Source organism: Zeus faber (genome assembly GCF_960531495.2).
Source record: "Zeus faber genome assembly, chromosome: 3".
Lineage (NCBI taxonomy): Eukaryota > Metazoa > Chordata > Actinopteri > Zeiformes > Zeidae > Zeus > Zeus faber.
Genome location: NC_137190.1, coordinates 36,612,356 through 36,634,863, shown reverse-complemented (window position 1 = coordinate 36,634,863; position 22,508 = coordinate 36,612,356). Strand labels below are relative to the sequence as shown.

Sequence of the window (22,508 nt, the reverse complement as noted above, 5' to 3'; positions counted from 1 at the left end):
AGCAAAGTCTTGAAACCATCTGTCAAAGTCTGACAGACAGTTTTCAATCTGCTCTGCGTAGTGCCCGCTGTCAAGTTGCGCACACGCATTCCCTTGGGTCTCCAGCTCTGAGGCAAGGTTTTGAAAGTTCCCCAAATCATGGTGCTGCAGCTTTGAGGACAGAAGTGGCATTTTTCGTTTGAAGGCATTAACTGAACTGATCATCTTGCAGCTGTGAATTAAGCTCATTCAACATGTTGGTCAGATCAGTTAAAAATGCCAAGTCTAACTGATCATCATTAAGTTGCTTGTATTCTACAATTTTACTGACAAGGAGAAACTCCTTTATCTCTGGACAGAGCTCTCGAAATTTCCCCCTACTAAGCCATCTCACGTCAGTGTGTAGGAAGAGGTCAGAGTAGCGTCAATCTCCACCGTCCGTGGAGATTGACATCAATTTACACACTGGGAGCTGGGTTTTGTCGATAAAGTTTTTGAAAGACTGAATAAAGGTCCTCTCCCTGCGTCTGTTCTTTCATGGGGACTATTGTTAACAGCTCCTCTTTTGCAGTCATATTTGTAAACACCATCCGAATAAAAATGCACAATTGTGCTGCATCACTTATGTCCGTAGACTTGTCTACTTGCAATGAGAAACACTCTGTCCACAATGTCCTTTCAAAGCTGCTGTGTCAAATCATCACCCATTACTTCACAGCGCCATGTAACTGTACTTCTTGATAGCTGAAGAGCTTTGATTGAAGATAATATCAGTCAGCTGCCTCAAAATAGGCCTCTTTCACCATCTCTCAATCTTGGAAGGACTTCTTACGCTTAATGATGGTGTGACTCACCCGGAACGATGCTTCAGTGGCTGCCTTTGCTTTTGGATTCAGCTGTGTGAAAAATGATTGCTATCCGAATTACTGTGATTTCAGTTCAGTCACCTTTCTCTTTTCTCAGCTCGCTCTTCGGAGGGAAATTTGTCCTGTATTTTTTATAAACAGTTCGAAAGTGCCTTTCCATATTGCCCTTTATCGGAATAGCAACTGTAGATTGACAGATCAGACAAACGTACACTGAGTATGACATGGTGGAAAAAAAAGTCCTCCTCCCATTCCGCATGGAAGTGGTAAGCTTTTGGTTTCTTACTTGGTTCGGCTCCCCTACTCATTTTTTATATCCCTTCTTTAGTAGATATTAATTGGAAGGCTAACTAGGTCATTAGCTCACTAAAGTTTTGCAGTAGCTCACGCGTTTCCTACGTGGTGACCCGTGTGTTAGATGAGAGGAGATCTAAGTAGTTGTGATTGTAACCCGATGAAAAAAGTTTTAAGAAACATTAGACTGCCCGCCCTGTACATCAATCAAGTGGCAAATGCCAACTTGAGGATAGATGATAGGCTAACATCTAAAAATAATTATTTGATTGGCAGGCAATCTACCCGCACTATCCTCTTGATCGACCGCTCGATCCCGATCAAGCTATTGGGCACCCCTGCTATAGAAAAATTACACCATCGGCGTTTAGATTGATTCCCTATACAGTAAGCCTCGATATCACTATGCAGGACTGCTACCGGGTACGAAGCCCCAGGAAAATGATCAATTTATGGCAGTGCGTCACAGGAAGTGGGTCAACCAATGCGCAACTATCTACTCTACATAGATCATAAACCCTTGAATATAAAAAAGACGCGGAATCTGTTGAGAAATGTATTTTTTATCCAGAAAAAAATGCAGCTCTTTACTTATATTTGTTGACAGGCTAGTCTTGCCCGTTACAATATGGTGGCGACGTTGACGTACTGTAGAGCAACAACAGGCCGAAGCAGTCAATACGGGGTTGATGTATATACTGTATATCTATGATTGCGCAACCAAAGTAAATGAAATTGAAGTACAATTGTGACAATTTCATTTTACCTCTTCAGTGAACATGCTTCTTTCTTCCCTCTTATTTCCAAAGTTGTGTGCTTTGAGCAATCGTAAAGGTGTCTTTGCGACAGCGGCGCAAACAGTAATACCATTTGGAAATGCTTGAAAAGTGAAAGTTGAAAAGTTGTCTTTTCCCCTTTTATTTTAAATGAAATCAACAATAAATGTTTTATTTCAATTAATTGATTTAAATTCTGCTAAATAAACGACTCATTCCATTTAAATTTATGACCTGACCTGAATTTTTTTTAATCCTTATTGTACAACCTATAAAAGGTTTTAGGTTTTAGGCATTTGGTACAAAATGACACTCCTTTTCTCTTGACAGATCTAGAATCATGTGTGTAAAATCGGTCTTAAACTATTTCTGAAAAAGTCCCTAATTCTACTGTGATTTTTAAACAGCATTATTTTGGCGACTTTCTCTCTGAAAGAAGAAATGCCAGCTTTACTGATTTTAATGCAGACAATTTGTGGACATCTCCTGTGTAGTTTTTTTTCTTTTCTGATATTGGATTTTCCTTTTAAGCAGGGTTGAAAGTAGAGTTGTGCAATGCTGTTCGAAGACCATTCAATCTACATGCTAAATATTGACTTAAATATACCATTATCGTTAAAGTATTGCAGGCGACTTTTCATTATTTGAACTATATAGGTCCACACCGGCTTCGGACTTGACACGACAAGGGACAAAAACAAACTGGAAGTCTATTCATTCCCATGGATAGTCGGATTCCCCATGCGAAATGCTATGATAAGCACATTCTGGGATGAGAAACTGAGATGCAGTCCTCCCACTGGGGGAGGATCCACGTGTCGGGTGCTGCGAAACATTCGATGTGAAGTAAGCTTATGGGTGAGAGGAAATTTGAGGCCTACTAGGTGTGAAGGAGGCTTTACACTTGTGTTAGTAATAGTTATACTATGGTCTCCAATTTGAGTTGTCCAAGCCATACACAAAACCCCACCTTAATTAAACACCGGGGAGCAAAATAAGGACAGGCGGAGTAGTGAATTACTTGTAAAATACATTTAATCCCCTTGATATTTGGGCAAACCAAATTCTACAGAAGAAAGGGCTTAGATTGAGTGGCAGTGAGTGACTGAGTTGCTGTCAAAACGCTGTGCAGTAAATCTGGGAATTTAATTGTCAATAATTGCAGTATTGTATTTTTGCTGCATGTTCTCAAAAACAATTGCTAGTTTTGTTTTGATGACTTAACAAAGATTTGTTTTTGTTTTGTTTTGTTTGTTCTTTTTTTGGGGGGGTTCATTTTTTTTTTCCAGGTTTAACCCTCTCAGGTGGCCCTGCCACAAAATCGGCTGCCCTTTCCATCAAGACACCTCTGACAACGTACCAGACAAAGATATCACGATAAAAAGGGATAACATTGTCTTTCATTAGTAGAGTCGTATATCGGCTGTACATGTTATGGGACACTTATTTCTGTTCCTCAGTATAGCTACAATGTTTTTAGCAAGACATGGCTTTTGTCAGCAGAGAAAATCAGTAATATGTAGGGTTATACAAGATATTGCAGATCTCTGTTTGTTTGTTTGCGTGTGTGTGTGTGTGTGTGTTAGATAGCGGATATTTGTGTGCATGTTAAAAGAGCACAGAAAGTCTAAACTACTTGACACTAGTTTAAGCGAGTGTTGGGTTGCTGACTGTGCAAGAGAAGGGCGATGGCGCGCCATGCTGTCATGTGGGACACGCACACCCTTTAGTGGCGACTTATTGCCACTGCAGCAGGACGCCCATTGACTTTATGTACATACGTACTGTATACCCCCAGATCCCACCTGGTTGTACACACAGTGGAAGAGTTTGACTGTCTAATTGAAACATTGGCATACAGGAAGGGGAGCACAAGTGTTATGGCAACAAACACGGCAGGTTAAATAGAACAGGTCGAGAAAAGAATATGGTATTTGTGGCGAATTTGGTATCTCCTGCTCGAGACATTAAAATATTTATTTTTCTTCCCTCGTTTCTTCCATTGTTTATACATGGTGAAGCTCTCAGCTTAATTTGTATATAAACCAAACTGTTGGAAGCCCTGTTCTTTGTGTAAACAGTCAGACAATGTCAAAAGGTCAAAAAATAGGATCTGTTGAATTGCGCTGTTCTTGCTTTCGTTTGGGTTATGATGAAGGCCAAAATGACACACAAAATGACACTTTTTAGACACAAGGTGGGCAGTGGCCTTATGTGAGCCCGACCTTGGGTTGCGTATCTTGGACATCTTGGGCAGCTTTCTGATCAGACGATGAATACATACGAGGTGGTTCTTTGAATGGATGAGATGGTTTGTAAGGCAGGGAGGCATTTGTGTGTGTGTTTGCTTGTGTGTTTGGGTGCTGGCTCGCATTAGTTCCGGGGAGGGGGGGGTCTTAAACATGCGCTCCATCACGGGGGGGCTATCTGCCCCATCAGGCTCATAGTGGTTGAGTCAGTCCAGAGCAAGGCATACAAGAATTGAGTGTAGCAGAATTATAGCATATGGGATCTAATACAACATCCATGCTCAGGGCAGTCCGTAAGCACTGCTATTATATATATTTATATACAGTTTATACATAAAAAATTATGACAAAATGGAACAAACACAAAAAATAAAAAACTTCTCTAAATAAAAATCAAGCAGACAGTTTAGAATACAGACTTCAGCGGGTGTGTGTGTGTGTGTGTGTGTGTGTGTGTGTGTGTGTGTGTGTGGGGGGGGGGGGGGGTAAGCACAAGGGAAGCGAGTACGGTTGAAATGGACCAGTAATAAAATCGAAAATGAGAAAAGGCAGAAAATGAGGATGAAAGGAGGAGAGAGAAGGGAGAGAGGATTTTCCCTCCATCGTCATTGGTTAGGCACTCCCGGGATTTAGTACACGGGACTGTTGCGGATCCCGCAGCAGAGCACCATACTGAAGATCATCTCAAAGATCTGGGGAGAGGGACGAGAGGCGACTTGGTTAAAGATCTACAGAGCCGCTGTGGGGAAACTCCTCCACCTAGTCGTCACTGTCAAAGCTTGCCGGCATCTGGTAAATTTCTAATTCAGAATGGCAATGATTTTATTTCGCCAGGGGATATGCATTTCAAAAGCTTAAAAAATAATAATAATAATAAATATATATATATATATATAAAATGGAATAAAAAGTAAATAAAAATTCCCCAAATTAAAAGTAGCTGAAAAATACAAAACAGAAATAGTCAAATACATAGAAAATATACAGAATATGCTCCATAGAACAGGGGTTCTCAAACTTTTTTCAATTAAGGTTCCGTTAGGAACCCCCTCATGTCCCAAAACATTTTTTTAATATAGAATATGAAAATAATTTATTCAATTCAATTAACATCAATACATTTAAAAGTAACATTGCAGCTACAAAATATTAAACACAAATCAAGAGAAATGTACTGGAGCGACAGGCCTGTGCACATGGTGGTATTTGTTTATCGAAAAGGAGATAATTCTATACGTATATATTGCATACAAATATTATATTTCGAAAAATTAAATGATGCACCCTTCAAAGGACACAAAAATTTAAAGTTGTTTTTTGACCCCCTGGCTAAGTGCCCATAGACCCCATTTTGAGAATCACTGTTTTATAGGGTTTCCCAACGTAGAATTAAAAGCGCTATTTGCCTAATACAGAGGAAAGAGGAAAACAAGTCACATTCACACGAAAAACTGCAGTTGCAGGCTAGATTTCTATAACAACGCTAATAAAACACCAGCTACTCACCATGATCACGGCTACCACCAGGGCGGCGATACCGATCAGGTAGATCTTATCGGAGAAAAGGTCCTCGATCCTGGTGTGACAGCTCTGCCCCAGGAGACGAAAACGAAGCATGTCAACTGTGCTCGAATCACAAACTGTGTACTTAGTAAGCACTCCAATAAAAAAAAGGAAATACAAAAGTTGTGGATGCACCGACTACATCTGCTAGTCTCGGATATCTTGCCCCTGGTGCCATGCTAAAATACTGTCAGTCGTTGGTGTGTAAGAATACCCTTAATACTGTGGAAGGAATTCTATATCACAATTCATGAATATATACAGGTACTCCTCACTTAACGACCTACCTGTTAAACGATCCTTCAGACTTACGACCAGCTCTCTGACTAGTCTGTATTGACCAATTCACTTAACGACCCGGTCTTAGGAACAGAACTCGGTTGTTAAGTGAGGAGTACCTGTATATAATAAAATGCAGTGGTATTCAGTCTGCGACCCCTAGAGGTAATGCAAGAGGGGTTTTTTTACGTCAAAATTATTTTCATGAAACCTTTATTCCATTTGGGATATCAAGAAAATTGTGGATTTCACTGTATACGTTTCTACAAAACGGAACTAAATGAACAGAAATAAATCGACATCTTAAATAAAAACCACACAGGAACCGTGAGCATCATAAGTGAGTAAATAAATAGGTTAATATGGCTTAAAAAAGGTTGAAGATGTTATATTAAGATGTTTGAATGCAAAAACACTATTTGGATCGGGGTGGATGCACAGACTGGATAGTGAATATCACTACTGGATTTTTACTTCACTTACAGTCATAGATATAGCCTTGGGGCAAAGGTTGGTAGCCCCCAGTTGATCCGTCAGGGTGGTCATTATCGAAGTCAACCGCCCTTTGCCACAGCAGTCCAGCTGAAACAAATAGGTCAGACTTCATGAGAATTTTGAATTTAAGAAGAATTTAGGATATTGAAAATGGTGGCGTGATTCCTTAACAAGACAAAAAAATATGTAAATTTTCCCCATTTCAAGCGAATTAAATGTTTTTCCTATGGCACATGCCTGCTGTCATACACAAAATCCACAATCAGTGGCGAAGTTTTTAGCAGCAAAAGCTAAAAGTCTCAGTGGCCAATTCACAAAGAAGGGATTGCATCAATTTGCGGCCACTATCTGCCCCGTCTTAGTGTCCCATTCACAAAAGATATTGTGCTAATGATATGACAGCGGAAACATGCCCATAAGGTTTTGATGCTGAGTGAAATTCGCCCTTGTTTTGTGGCATCTGATTGCAATAATCCATGTGGCCAAGTACATAAGGGCACCTACTTTTCAACATTGGGATTTGAAATAATGGAAACAGTCCAGCGCCACCCGGGGAGATCCCCAACACATAATGCACAAAGAGACCCCCAATAGACTCCCAACAGGGTCTCGCCGTGCGTCTGATTGTAAAATCCCCGTAGCCCGTACCCCATTGGTGGTTTCCCAGTGTGCAAGCTCTTGTGCTCTTGGGCTAATATAGGTTTAGATAGAAGATGGTTCCCTAGAACATTGCATGTGCGTTGGTCCACAAAAGAGAATGGCGATTAAGAAGGTTGTGTTGTAACCTACCGTCTCATGAAACGCCTTGAGCACGGAGGAGGCTGCCTGTCTCTTGCTATTGTCGATGATGGTGTCACTTATGGCCTTGTCATACACAGAGTCGTAGAAAATGATCATCTCCTTGGACACCTAGTCAGGGGACAGACAGCATCAGGAGGTGGGCCTGGTTGGGTAATGATCTGTTCAGGTCTCGACCTACTGGACTCCTAAGGTATTATTAAGATGGAGAGACAGACCCATGACGCAAATATATAAGGTTTGAAACTTTGTGTTTAAAGGTGTGTGTGTGTGTGTGTGTGTGTGTGTGTGTGTGTGTGTGTGTGTGTGTGTGTGTGTGTGTGTGTTGGTGTCTACTAACTGTATCTTTGTGCATGAAGCCCCAGATGCCGGCAGCGACTTCCGAGGCAAACAGAATAACCAAGCAGGCAAAGAACTGTGGGACAGACGACAACGGTTTAAATAACCAAAAAGACACATACAGATCAACTTTTCAATTATATAGTTTAAATTATATATTAATCTACACTTGAAAATTCAAAATTAGTCTAGTTTAGTATTTCCATAGCCAAACAAAAAATAGTTTATTTTTCCTACAAGTAAGCACTGACTTATTACATTGATTATTTCATTCGTAACTTGCTATGTTATTATGATCACAAATAGTTAAGGTCACTTTCTGTCTTGCAAAGCCAACACAGATATACTTGTTTCATGTGACCACTGCATAACTTACAGTTCCCAGAAGGCACTGGGACTCCTGAATGGCACCATAGCAACCGAGGAACCCAACGACCATCATCACTGCCCCGACTGCGATCAGAATGTGGACACCTAGAAGAGAGAGAGAGAGAGAGAGAGAGAGAGAGAGAGAGAGAGAGAGAGAGCTTAAACTTTTTCAACACTGCTCAAGACTCATTATCAGAAATGTAGGAGCGCAATACCCTTTCATAACCACCGGGTGGCAGAACGTTGTTCTTTTGCCAACAAGTGAGTCAAGGTTTCCCGATCTATGTACACGAAGACAAAAGCTTTGGGCCAAAAGTAAAGAGAAGGGGAAAATGCCCTGAAACACAGGCCGTTTTGACAGTTTTGACTCGTTCTACACAGTTCTGGGTGTTGAAACGCAATACTTTTAGGGCACTGGCCTAATTCCCTTCATATACGTATGGACTGAAGGACTGAAGCCTGCAGAATTTGTTTTCATTCAAAAACCCTACCTAGTACAATTGAAACAGGTTTCAATTTGTGACAAATCAGTGAAGGTGGAGTTCCCTGTTTTTTTGTTTTTTTCCCCCTCCCCTACACACAGGCCATTTAAGACCAGGTCTAGATGAAGATGGATTTCACTGTAGTTTTCCACTATTAATGGAAATAAACCTAAGGAAATACATCTAAATCCAAAATAAAAACACACAGGCACCCTAGGCATCATAACTGAGTATTAATATGTTATTATAGGCCGGATTTAAAATGCAACACAGTCAGTATGTGTGGGTCGGATAAGAAGCGGATATGTGTCCAGCCGTTTTCTGGCCGTCAAGGTATGGCTTTCGAACCTATGGGACAATTCCCATAGCTCCTACATTTACCAGCCTCCGTCCTGACTGGCCCTTCTTCCTCTTGGGTTTCTTTCACTTTGTGTTAGACTCGGCCTGCCCCAGCCTAATGCGATCTTGGGACATAATTGAATTGCAGACCACTAACCCCCCCCCCCCCACTCCCCTACCACCACTCTCCATCTCCACCACTCTCTTCTTGCCCCCCCCCCCCCCCCCGCACACACACACATTCTGCCAACTCCACCTCTGTTGCCACACCCTTATCTCTCCCCTCTTTTTCTGGCAACTGCCTTCCTCTCAACTGTCTGGCGCTCAACTATAATGTCATCTTTTCTCTGCACCCGTATGCTCCTTGGTACTTTGGCGATTGGCCAAGTAGCCCCCCCCCGACATTCTCCATTGCTTGTGCAACAGTCATCCCATGACCGCACTCCCACCCACCAGACATTACAGGAGGATAGAGGTGGGGTGGTGTAATGGCATAGTCCTTGAGAAATGACATCACAGGAAGGCAAACCGTTGTGATGGGTGGTGGTCGGTTTTTACAGCCACTCGATACAGTCACCACACGCCTTTCAGCTCTTCCCCGCTCATCTTCCTCCGCAAAGAGGAATCCACTCCCCCCGCCCCTCACTGTTGCTAGGGACGGATTCCCTGCTCTTGTCCAAAATTCTCATCCAAAAATACCATTAAATATAACTGAAAAAGAGAAATCGATTTCAACAGTAACAGGAATTCCTGTCCCAACTTCTAGTTGAAAGGAAAAGTTAATCATATTGAAATCTTGGTTCCCATCATTTATAACTGCTCATAGCACAACCTCACTGAACACTTCACTATTGAGAAACATACCACTGCTGCAGCCTCTCACTGTGCTTGAATGCGGTCAAATTCATCACAAAAAAAAAGCCTTTAAAAAACATCTGAAATCTCCCTTTCGAAAACGGGAACAGTGCATTATAGTCACAAGTGTCTTAGTGTATTTTTATCAATGTGTTTTAAATAACAGAAAAATCACATTCTATTTCGAAAAGACTTGGAACACCAAGCAAAGAACATCAAACACAGCCACGGCGCATTGAAAGTGTGACGTTGAAAATAAAGTAAAGTAAAGTAGGTTGACTGAACAGGAAGCAATGCATCTTCTGTTTCCGGTCTCTCGTGTTAGCGCAGATGTAGCTGAAAGAGCTGAGCTTTGTGGAAATGCAGAATTAAGCCAATTGAATCCTGAATAACGTGATAAAATGCACAGTTTGCGAAATAGACAGTTTACTCAGTTGCTTAAGTGTTATATTTTTGGAGCTTTTCTGCCATTCAGATCCATGCTTACTGCATAATTCCACTTTTGGTGTCTTAATGGTGGCCTCAGTGAAATTTTAGACTGGTCTTCATATATAAATAGCTGTTTTGATAAGAAAACATTGGGGATTCAGTAGGAGGCCTGAGAAAGACGTCTTACTCCATACCTTAAGTGTTATAAACACTTAAAAATGATGGGAACAGACATTTTAAAAACCTTCTAATTAGAAGAAAATGCTGACGCTTCAAGATGAGTGTGAACCTGAAAGCACGATTGGTGGATTTCCTTTTTGACTGGAATCAAAAGAATGTCTGTAATGATTGGCCAGTTAGTTTTTTTTAACCACTAGAAACCGAGAGTGGTCTGTCTCTTCCACAATAATAAATCGTTTCCAATGATGCCACTTGGCCTACGATACTTGGGACCGGTTGCAGTAGCATAGACGAAACCAAAAAAAAATGTCACGTAGAAAACGTGACTTATTTCTTTGCTTCTTCTTCTTAAGGTGGATTTTTTTTCTATTCCAGAAAGAGTTGTTTCATTCCCATGTTAAGGGTTTCACTACCTTTCAAGGGTAAAGACATACGATGGCGATTCAAGCCGATTCATTCCCCCCAAAAGGCAAGAGCACAAAAGTCTTGCCACAAATTAAAACAAAAGTGAGAGGGGAGGGGGAAAAAAAAGTAGAAAAAGAAGAAGAAAAACAGGGGGAAAAAAAACGGTGCGAGACAAGCAGGACATGAGCGCTAAACACAACCAGATGGAGAAAGAGGGGGGAGGGAGAGCAGTGGAAAGACACCACCGCCAACGGGAGGGGAAAACTTTCAGAGATGGGGGAGTACGTTTAAAGTAGCAAGGGATGGACTTTCCTAAACTGACCATGCTTTTTCGCTCTCTCATTCCCTCTCTCCTCCCTCCCTCCCTCCCTGGGAATGAGAGAATGCCACGAGAGAACCCCCCAAACACACAACGCCCCTTGAATTCTTGATTCCTATTTTCTTTCCAAAGCGCTGCAAGACAGCTTCATTCAATCAGGTTAACTTATTTGAGATGAGAGTAAAATAATAATAATAAGTTACTATTACATTTTTTTACCCCATTTGAGACCCATTGCAGAGAACTGTGTGGGGGCGGGGATACTTCACTAGCTTTGAGCTCTTAGATTGTTAATTCCGGGTATTTCTGGAATTTTCTCCCCTCGCTGTAAGACTTTCTAAGACTATAGATGAGCCAAATTCAATCAGAAGATTTATTATCCTATTTTTTTTCTCTGCCCCCCCTCTTTTTTTTTTCTAGGCCTGATGGCCAGTTGGTCGTATGTGTTTCTGTTTTTTTTGTTTTTTTTGGGGGGGGGGGTTCCGGGTAACCTTCAGAAACATGCTCTCACTTCACTTTTTCCTGAGCTGTGACTCAGCTCGCCGATCTCGACGGAAAGAAGCGGATATGCTACTGGAAAAAGATGAGAGATGACAGAGACGCCAACTTGATGTGACTTTGACCTGCTTGAGACATGTGACAAGCCGTGTGCCCCTTTTCACAGAAATGTGCTCATTTGGACTTGTGCCTTGTTTTTCTGTTTATTTGTGATCTATGTATGTTTGTGCATGTGTGTGTGTGTGTGTGTGTGTGTGTGTGTGTGTCTAAGAGAGAGCAATCTCCTACCCACACATGAGTGACTCATGGATGTGAAAAGGAGAACCCCAGCGGTCAGTAAAAGAATTACAGCAGCAGGCCTTGAACTCAACTCTGTCTTTATAATACTGTACCATGCTGCAAGAACAATTTCTTCCCCATAGCAGTGGGGCTCACAAGCAGATAGATAGATAGATAGATAGATAGATAGATAGATAGATAGATAGATAGATAGATAGATAGATAGATAGATTCAAGTCATATTTGGGAAAGCGGGACTCCAAATAAGGGCGTATGACGTATATGCCCTTATTTGGAGTTCATCCCTCCCATAGCTTTCTACAGCCAGGCTGATGCGCTATGAGTGGATGAAAAGTGGGGCAAAGATTCTATTCGTTTCTGTTGTGTTTGATAGAGCTCATTTGCTCCAAAAGCTCCGATGTGCAAAAATTGTATCTAATTTCAAGTAAGCTTGATTCAAATGGGTATTTTTCTTAATTTTTTTGCAGCGCAGCATTGTATGGGGGGGGGGGGGGTTGTCAAATGCCTTTCATATCAGCTTGTGAACGCATACATGTCAAGTTGCCCCCCCTCCGCATCTCAACTTTGTTCACAATAGCTCTAAGCATTCTCATGGGAGCGATGCAGGATTTCCTGCGGTGTTCAAGCATTGGGGCGTAGGGATTACCTCACAGGGGATACATTACCGCACAGGAGCCACACTCACTCCCACGCAAGCGCGATGCCGAGGGGCTTTGAATGAATGCTTGTATCAAAGTTAGTGTATCAATTATTAAAACGGCGTAATTGGTCCTTAGTTATTTTTTTTGAAAGATGAAATCATGCCCCAAGCCACGGCTTGTCAAGTTTAATGAATCACTGGTTGTTTAACTGACCAAGAAGGTCGTGTCCACCTGGCGTCCAGCCGGATATAGGAATAGGGAAAGGGTAAAAGGTCCGATCTGGGTAGATCGTTAACACCCCTCTCCTTCTCCTTTTTTTTTTCCCCTTATTTTTTTTTTTTAAAGCAGAATTAAAGACAAAAATGAAAAAAAAAAAACAAAAAAAAAAAAAACATACTCCCGGTCATCCATTTGGAGCTTAAAAGAAAAAAACGAAAACAAAAAAACAGTGTTCATGACCTCAACTTATAGACTAATCCAGGCTTCCAGTTTGGACGGACAGAACAGCAAAACAATAGAGCGAGTAAACACTGTTTGGATTAGACCTATAATTTATACATTTGGCCTTGGACGTTTTTTGAATGCTGTTAAAAAAAACTTATTTCGCATAGATACGAGGGTGGAACAGGCGTATGACTGTTGTCAACCCCTCCCTTTACTGTCTTAATTTCCGATGTACCAAGGCTGCCCTTAAAGCTTTCCAATGCCTGCAAAAGTAGTTCGCTTCGATGTGGGTGACTTGTATTCAATCTACATACAAGTGGTCTCCTCCCTTTTTAACTCAATGGAACTTCGAAACTGCGTGGAAATATTACGTTACCTTCGGCGGAAAACCTGGTACTGAATTTCAAACATTACATTTTGTAGTTACTGTTGTTATAGCACATATATTCAGAATGGATTTATTAGGATTTGAAGTCGGATTTTGTGGACAAAATGGTAAACAATTGGAAATCTACGTGACACTGTGATTGGGTAAACACCATTATGAAATTAGTAGTTGAGGCAATCAATTATGAATTAACTGAGTATGAAATCTGTGGAAGGACTCGCTCAATAGCAGTTGTCCCACGACGTTGACACATTTCCAATACGTAAAATATGGCTGGAATTGTAGCACAGTAACTGTGATGATGAATTAATTCTATATATCCCGTTCACCCTGATCAATTCAACTCAAATCAATGGAGCTCTGCTAATTTCATCTGTTAATAATTAATTCGGATCTATTGTTGCATTAAGTATATTACTGTCCTGATTTATAGCATATAGCCAATACAACCTGAACTGATATGACCTGAGAACTAAATACCTTCGAGGGCTTTTTTTTCCTGGTTGCAGTAGGAACAATGAAATGACGCTGAAGTGACATTTCAGCACGAGTTGCGTGTTGTATTTAGTGTGTAAACTCGAATCCATTCACTGTTTCAGTCCACCAAAATCTGTTTTTGAACAAATTTGAGGCGAGAAATAAACAATCCAGTTCCTGAATCTTCACTCATATTAGATCTATAAGGTTAATCATTTAAAAGTTTGTTCAGACTTTCCTAGGAAAGGGCTCGCATTAGGACACTGCACGGGTATTTTTTGTTTCATTCAATTTGCGTTGAAAAGTAAAATAAATGAAATAAATACATCTACAATAAAAATAAAAAAATGTATTGGTTTTTATTTCTATCGTTATGTTTTTATTACCTCTGAGTGTACGTGGGCTGGTCCCCGGCCAGAGCGATGCGAACGGGGGTGAGCGACCATGCATTCCGTCAGTGAAGGTTCCTCTTGTGCCGGTTAATCTCTGCCCTAGAGTAGGAGCTAAAAAAGTCCCTCAAAACGGCGTTCTTAGAACTACAATTTCTGCAGAACTACTATTTCCTGCAGTGCGGACACACAAAAAAGGGACGGTTCGTCCAAAAGTTCTTACAACTATGAAAAAGTTCCTGGGGTGCGAAAACACCTCTTGTGAATCTGGGTTAGGGTTTGGTCATTTCCCCCAAAATTGCAAGGCACATTAGTTTCAGGTCAACAAATCAATATATAGGAAGGCAATTAGAAAGTGACATCTGGCATCTCTCTTTCCCTTTATTTGCCTTTTATGACTATGAGCAATATCAACCTATTTTACAATATGTTTATTGTACAAAGAGGTAAAAATAAAAAAAGCACTGCAAATATTTTGCGTTATGCCTTTTTGGTACTACAAATGGCGTTTCTCACTTCTGTTAATGGCTTATGCTCTACTGAATACTTTAAGGGTTTATACGCGTTGAAATGCTGCGTTTGGTGAGTGACAGTTCAGGCCTGTCGAGAAAGTAACAAAAAATACTTTGATGCAATGATTTATTGCATCAAAGTATTTTGATGCAATAGATTTTGAAGTATTTGTCTTATGCAACAGTCCACAAAAAATGTTGTGTTCTCAAAATGGGGGATCTTAACATTTCTTCTTTTAAAGTATTGTAAGTTATGGAGTCTTTCAGAAAGCTAGGGATGGTGGATCTCCAAATAAGGGCATATACTTAATATGCCCCTATTTGGAGATCCACCACCCCGAGAATTCCACTTCCCATACTCTCTACAGCCAAGGTGAAGCGTTCAGCGTCAGTCGCTGAAGAGTGGGGCATGAAGAAAAAGCCACTACCACAGTCAATCTATAGGTGGTTTTACTTTGCTTTTATGGTTTAAACATGTTGAAGTGCAGAGAGAATGTAACATAAATTCTGCTGTTATTAACAAGGACTTTCACCAGCCACCATCAAAAGCATGTGCATGTGTGTGTGTGTGCAAGCATGTTATAGTGTGGTGTGTTGCGTGATGAATAAAGACTGTTTCTTCTTCTTCTTCACATATGGGGAGTATTAATGAGTATCTACCCTTCCATTAGTCATGAGTGTAATTCTTGAAGGAAGAGAAGACACCAAGAGAGAAAAAAACAGAACAGTACATCAACGGTTACATACTGATGTAGAAGGTGCTGGGAGCCTGGGCTCCATCTAACTTCAGTTCCAGTAGGTTGCTGGTTTGGGGGTCATGTCTCAGCCATAGGGCAACGCCCAGGATCACACCTCCAGCAAGCTGCAAGACAGTGATGGGACAGAATGGTCATGCTCATGTTTTGTTAATTTTTTTCTCTCAATATACTCAGCATTTCTCGTGCGAATTCCGCTTTCACAGTTATAAAAACTTTATGTTTAAAAATGGAAAACTAGATACTGGAAAAAAATGGATGGTGTAAAATAGGATGAGGATGTGTGATGTGACACAGATAAAATGATAGCATTAAAATTAACACAAAAAATTAAAATAAAAAATTTCTTTCTATAGGCCGACTAACTGGCTCCTAAAACGTAATACAGTAAGTTGAATACTTATAGAATAAAATACAAATATATAGAATAAAATGCAATAAAAATAAAAAGAAATATAATGGAATAGATAGAGGGAATATGCCTATGTATATGTTGTATTATAGTCGTAAAGACATTGCTTGGAAGATTTGGAGATGCTGGAAGGTGTATTTCCCTAATTTCACAGGAGCTAGGCTAGTTGCTTCCCACTGCCGCCTTCCATTGGGCTAACACAGATAGCATGCAGCCCATCGCAATCTCAGCACTGGACACGCCCACAATGTTCGTAACAAAAAAACAAAACAATGAACAACTGCCCCCGGGGCTGGCTCGTATGTCTGTAGCCTGTAAAGCAATGAAAACAATAATAAAAAGATCATTCTGGTTTTTTTTAGCTCCAACAGCAATATAGAATCACAGATCTATGGACTTATATAAACTTCCCTCCCATCCCACTTGGTAAACAAGAGTGTATTTCACATTTAAATGTTAAAAAAAGAAAATGGGTCTGGGTGAGGTAAATGTTCTGTAAAACACTGCTCTATCACTGCAGTGGTTGAACCAAAATAGACTCGGATGCCCAGTCACCCAACCCCCCCCCCCCCACCACCACCACCACCCCCACCACCACCCTGCGTCCCTCCCTCTCTGTCTGGGGTCCATTCCAGAGCCGAGGCAAGCCTCTACCTAGTAACCAGATCAACACAGTGACTGCCAAGAGGTGAGGCCCGGGCATTCTTCACACACACACACACACACACACACACACACACACACACACACACACACACACACACACACACACACACACACACACACACACACACACACACACACCACAAACTAACTAAAGAAAATACCCTCTCAACTTGTTGCCATGGCCGTCAGTGTGGCACTGAAGCTTAACACACAAAGGCAACAAAAAATATTTTTTATAAAAGTAATTAAAATAAAAGGGTAGATCAAGATTGAGATCCTTGACAGTTCGGGAAGATAGGCACGTCAATAATGTATGAATGATGTGATATATGTTTAAATACACACGTATACACTGATCAGCCACAACATTAAAACCACTGACAGGTGAAAGTGAATAACATTGTTCATCTCGTTCCAATGGCACCTGTCAAGTGGTGGGATATGTTAGGCAGCAAGTAAACAGTCAGTTCTTGAAGTTGATGTGTTGGAACCAGGTAAAATGGGCAAGCGTGAGGATCTGAGCAAATTTGACAAGGGCCAAATTTTAATGGCTAGACGACTGGGTCAGAGCATCTCCAAAACGGCAGGTCTTGTGGGGTGTTCCTGGTATGCAGTGGTTAGTACCAACCAAAAGAGGTCCAGGGAAGGACAAACTAACACTCCGAAGAATCGCCACCTTACCGCGGTGGAGGGGTTTGTGTGTCCCTGTGACCCAAGACAGAGTGGTCCCAGGGGAGGGACCAGACAAAGACTGATTGAAGGACCCCAATGAAAAAACATCAACGGCAAAATGGTACCTCGCCCAGAATTTGGAAACCGGGGCCCCCTCCTGGAGCCAGACCTGGGAGGGGAGCTCGCCGGCGAGCGTCTGGTGGCTGGGCCTTCACCCATGGGGCTCAGCCAGGCATAGCCCAAATAATATCATGGAGCTGCCACCCTGTGGGCCCACCACCTGCAGGGATAGGCGTTGGGGTCGGGTGCAATGCCAGCCGGGCAGCGGGGAAAGGCGGGGGTCTGGGCCTGCTAATCCTCGGCATCGCAGACTAGTTCTAGGGACGTGGAATGTCACCTCTCTGGCGGGGAAGGAGCCGGAGCTGGTGCGGGAGGTGGAGCGGGCTCACCTCTACGCACAGCACTGGCTCTGGAACCAAACTCCTGGAGAGGGGCTGGACTCTCTCCTTTTCCAGAGTTGCCCAGGGTGAGGGGATACTCACGAGCCCCCAGCTGAGTGCCGCTGTGTTGGAGTTCTCCCCAGTGAACGAGAGGGCCGCCTCTATGCGACTACAAGTTGCTAAGCTCTGACTGTTGTGTGTGCTTATGAACCGAACACCAGTTCAGAGTATTCGGCCTTCTTGGAGTCTCTGGGTGGCGTCTTGGAAGGGGCTCCGCCTAGGGACTCTATAGTTCTACTTGGAGACTTCAACATTCACATGGGCAACGATGGAGAAACCTGGAAGGGGGTGACTGGGAGGAACGGCCTGTCTGATCTGAAAAGTGGTGCTTTATTATTGGACTTCTGTGCTAGTCATGGATTGGCCATAACGAACACCATGTTCGAGCATAGGGTGGCTCATAAGTGTACGTGGTACCAGACCACCTTAGATCAAAGATCAATGATCGACTTTGTAGTCGTGTCTTCAGATCTGTGGCCGTATGTCTTGGACACTCGGGTGAAGAGAGGAGCAGAGCTGTCAATTGATCACCACCTGGTGGTGAGTTGGATCAGATGGCGGGGGAGGCTGCCAAACAGACCTGGTAAACCCAAACGTGTAGTGAGGGTGAACTGGGAATGCCTAGTGGATGCCCCTGAGATCTTCAACTCCCACTTCCGGAAGAATTTTTTGCGCATCCCGGGGGAGGTTGGGGACATGGAATCCGAGTGGGTCATTTTCAAAACCTCCATTGCAGAGGCGTCTGCTAGGAGCTGTGGTCGGAAGGCAGTCGGTGCCTGTCGTGGCGGTAACCCAAGAACCCGTTGGTGGACACCAGCGGTGAAGGAAGCTGTCAAGCTGAAGAAGAAGGCTTTTGGGGCTTGGCTGGCCCAGGGGTCTACCGAGGCAGCAGACAGGTACCAGCAGGCTAGAAGGGCTGCGGCTTCGGCGGTCACTGAAGCAAAACCCGGGTGTGGGAGCAGTTCCCGGAGGCTATGGAGAAGGACTTTTGGTTGGCCTCTAGGAAATTCTGGCAAACTGTTCGGCGACTCAGAAAGGGAAAGCAGCGCTTGGCTCAGGCTGTGTTCAGCCGGGGAGGAGAACTGCTGACCCGGACTGGGGATATTGTCGGGCGGTGGAAAGAGCACTTTGAGGAACTCCTGAACCCGACCAAGACGTCCTCAAAGGAAGAGGCAGAGTCTGAAGACTTAGAGGAAGTCTCGTCCATATGACTGGCAGAGGTCTCTGAGGCAGTTAAAAAGCTCCTCAGGGGCAAGGCGCTGGTTGACACGCCTCTTCAGTGTCGCATGGATGTCGGGTACAATACCTATGGCGTGGCAAACCAGGGTGGTGGTTCCCATTTTTAAAAAGGGGGACCGGAGGGTGTGCTCCAATTATAGGGGTATCACACTACTCAGCCTCCCTGGGAAAGTTTACTCCAAGGGGCTGGAAAGGAGGCTCCGGCCGATTGTCGAACCTCAGATTCAGGTGGAGCAATGCGGATTCCGTCCTGGACGTGGAACAGTGGAACAGCTCTTTACACTTACAGGGTTGCTGGGGGGGTCGTGGGAGTTTGCCCATCCAGTCTACATGTGTTTTGTGGACCTGGAGAAGGCTCGGAGAATCCTGTGGGGGGTACTGAGGGAGTATGGGGTACCGGGGCCATTGGTACGAGACATTTGGGCCTTGTACAACCGACGTGAGAGCTGTGTTCGGATTCTCGGCACAAAGTCAAGCACGTTCTCAATGGGTGTTGGACTCCACCAAGGTTGCCCCTTGTCCCCGATTCTGTTTGTGATATTCATGGACAGGATCTCAAGGCGCAGCCGAGGTGAGGAGAGTGTCCAGTTTGGACACCCCAGAATTGCATCTCTGCTTTTTGCAGATGATGTGGTTTTGTTGGCTTCATCAGACCGTGACCTCCAGCACGCACTGGGGCGGTTTGCAGCCGAGTTTGAATTGGTCGGGATGAGAGTCAGCACCTCCAAGTCTGAGGCCATGGTTCTCTGCCGGAAAACGGTGGATTGCTCCCTCCGGGTTGGGAGCGAGTTGCTGCCCCAAGTGAAGGAGTTCAAGTATCTCGGGATCTTGTTCACGAGTGAGGGGAAAATGGAGCGTCAGATGGACAGGCGGACCGGTGCGGCGTCCGCAGTGATGCGGGCGTTGTACCGGACTGTTGTGCTGAAGAGGGAGCTGAGCCGGAAGGCAAAGCTCTCAATTTACCAGTCCATCTATGTCCCAACCCTCACCTATGGTCATGAGCTCTGGGTAGTGACCGAAAGAACGAGATCGCGAATATAAGCGGCCAAAATGAGTTTCCTCCGTAGGGTGGCTGGGCTCAGCCTTAGAGATAGGGTGAGGAGCTCGGACATCCGGAGGGAGCAGAGCCGCTGCTCCTTCGTGTTGAAAGGAGCCAGTTGAGGTGGTTCAGGCATCTGATCAGGATGCCTCCTGGGCGCCTTCCTTTGGAGGTTTTCCAGGCACGTCCAACTGGTAACAGACCAAGGATAGACCCAGAACACGCTGGAGGGATTATATATCCCGGCTGGCCTGGGAACGCCTCGGGGTCCCCCAGGAGGAACTGGAAAACGTTGCCGGGGAGAAGGGGGCCTGGAGCTCCTTGCTTAGCCTGCTGCCACCGCGACCCGGCCCCTGGGATGGAAGGACAACCGGTAGAGTCGTGGGTCATCGCTCGCACACACACACACACACACACACACACACACACACACACACACACACACACACACACACACACACACACACACACACACACACACACACACACACACACACACACACACACACACACACACACACACCTGATGGAATCGAGACAGGTGGGGGAGTTGGGGCGATGTGGTAATGACTTTAATACGCTCTGATTGGCTAGAGCAATGGGGGGGCGTGGGGGGGGGGGGCGTTGTACACCACCTGTTGTTGGGATCTAACAAGATCCAATGGGATCTCCAGATGCCGGGGTCCGGGCTGCAATCATTGTTAACAGGCAAAGATCCCTGCTGATGTGGAAATCTGGGATTTTTCTCATCATTCAACCTGGTTTTGCACACATCACAGCCAGTATGATACTTCTCATCTCATCTTTTTTCAACTTTATTCAACTTCTTACTCTATTTCCCTTACTGCAAGTAAGGTTACGGTAGCCTATTTGATTTGACACAGACATGTCGAAAAAAGACGCTTCCCTATGCGGTTGGGTACAGTTTAAAAAAAGGTTATATTCAATAGTTTTTTAAATACCAATTTTCTTTTTCGTATTGGAAAATAAGTGAAAGTATACACATGCTACTACTGCTGAGAAATGACACTCGGTCGGAAGATTTGAACATCTGTGACAGACTACAGCCCATTTTCCACATGGAATCACTATGGAAAAGTTGCGTATGGAGTCTGTTCCCACATTAGATGACTGTAACGGATACAGTATGTAGGGGGTTAAGGTTAGTACGTTATGTCCAGTGTAGAGGCGAACGTTTGGACAATCTGTCGGCAACGGACGTACAATCTGAATCAGTTTCATTTTTTTCCTGGCTCTCAGAGACCAGCGCTTTGGTTTCTGTCTCCCCGCCCTTCCCAGATGGATTCCGTTCCCTCTGCGGCCAGAGCCAGGACAGTGCCTCTGTCCTTGGACACAATAACATTAACCCAATGTCATTAAATCAGTGTGATCATTTTCAACCTGTCCTACACTCGCAGAATCCGGAGAAAGAACGTTCTCCGCGCGTTCTACTTCTCCCTCTCTGCTTGTTCCCTCTCAGCGCTCCGGTACACCTGGCGAGCAAGTGAAGGGCTTCTGCTCGATGTCCCTGCACCCCTAACTCTAAAAGACACGCCTAGGCTGACACTGACAATGGCACTGACAAATGCCTTGTCAGTGGCATTTTTAAGAAGTAGAATAATACATTTTAAGAATATAAAGACCTGTCTTAGTAGCGACTGGACGTATTTCAGTTTCTCATCTTTGCAGCCGACTCCAAGTTTCAAAACGGACTTGCCATTTTTCCAAATGTTTTTTTTTCTTCCCAAAACCAAATAACTTTTCAAATATTTGTACAAGATAAGTATTTTTGAAAACGCACTATTTGTGCTTTTCCGATATTTGGATTCAGCTCCATCCCTACTTTACGTGCTTGTCCGGGCAATCTTACCGCTTCCATTCACAGCCATAAACGAATTTTCCCATAAATGATACTAGGTAGAGAGTTGGGACACTCTCGACCTAGTATGGAAACCGGCTCTTGTTCCCACATTACACCAATACGGAACATTGCCAGTAGATTTATGGCTTTCAGTGCAAGTGGGAAAGGGAATTACAAGTGACTCTTCTCCGATCATGTGATGCGACAGGCATTATACATTTACATTTACATTTAGCAGACGCTTTTATCCAAAGCGACTTACAATTGTTCAAACACTGACGGACGCAGCCATCAGGAGCAATTAGGGGTTAAGTGTCTTGCTCAAGGACACTACAGCATGCTAGCAGGAGGAGCCTGGGATCGAACCAGCAACCTTTGGATCACTAGACCACCAGCTCTACCGCCTGAGCTACCATCCCCATTATAAGAAAAACACACACACACACACACGCACACACCGTATAATCCTGCCTTCTGTGACTGAAACATCTTATTTCCAATTGCAGTATATCAACTGCCAGATAAGGCCAACTAACCTGCCGTCTACACTTCCTTATGTTTTGTTCCTTACATTTGTGTATATGTGCATGTGCACACATGTGTTAACCAGGGATCTGCCAAAAACAGCCTGCTGTAGTCAAATAGTCGTCATGACTATTTGTCTGACGTTGATGTGTACCAAGAGAGCCATTTTGCCCC

At 43.6% G+C, this 22,508-nt stretch overlaps 1 protein-coding gene across 1 annotated transcript in view; it reads right to left on the bottom strand.

The window, feature by feature from the left end:
- Window positions 1–2,932: 2,932 nt before the first annotated feature.
- The window catches only part of cd81a (CD81 molecule a), a 22,842-nt gene continuing 3,266 nt past the window's right edge, over window positions 2,933–22,508 (bottom strand). Inside the window, exons 2-8 of the mRNA XM_079997669.1 lie at window positions 15,413–15,527; window positions 8,015–8,112; window positions 7,640–7,714; window positions 7,291–7,410; window positions 6,490–6,588; window positions 5,671–5,754; window positions 2,933–4,856 (exon numbers count right to left, since the gene is read on the bottom strand). Coding sequence (XP_079853795.1) covers window positions 4,794–4,856; window positions 5,671–5,754; window positions 6,490–6,588; window positions 7,291–7,410; window positions 7,640–7,714; window positions 8,015–8,112; window positions 15,413–15,527 — 654 coding nt within the window. The 3' untranslated portion in view covers window positions 2,933–4,793. The remainder of the gene's footprint in view (window positions 4,857–5,670; window positions 5,755–6,489; window positions 6,589–7,290; window positions 7,411–7,639; window positions 7,715–8,014; window positions 8,113–15,412; window positions 15,528–22,508) is intronic.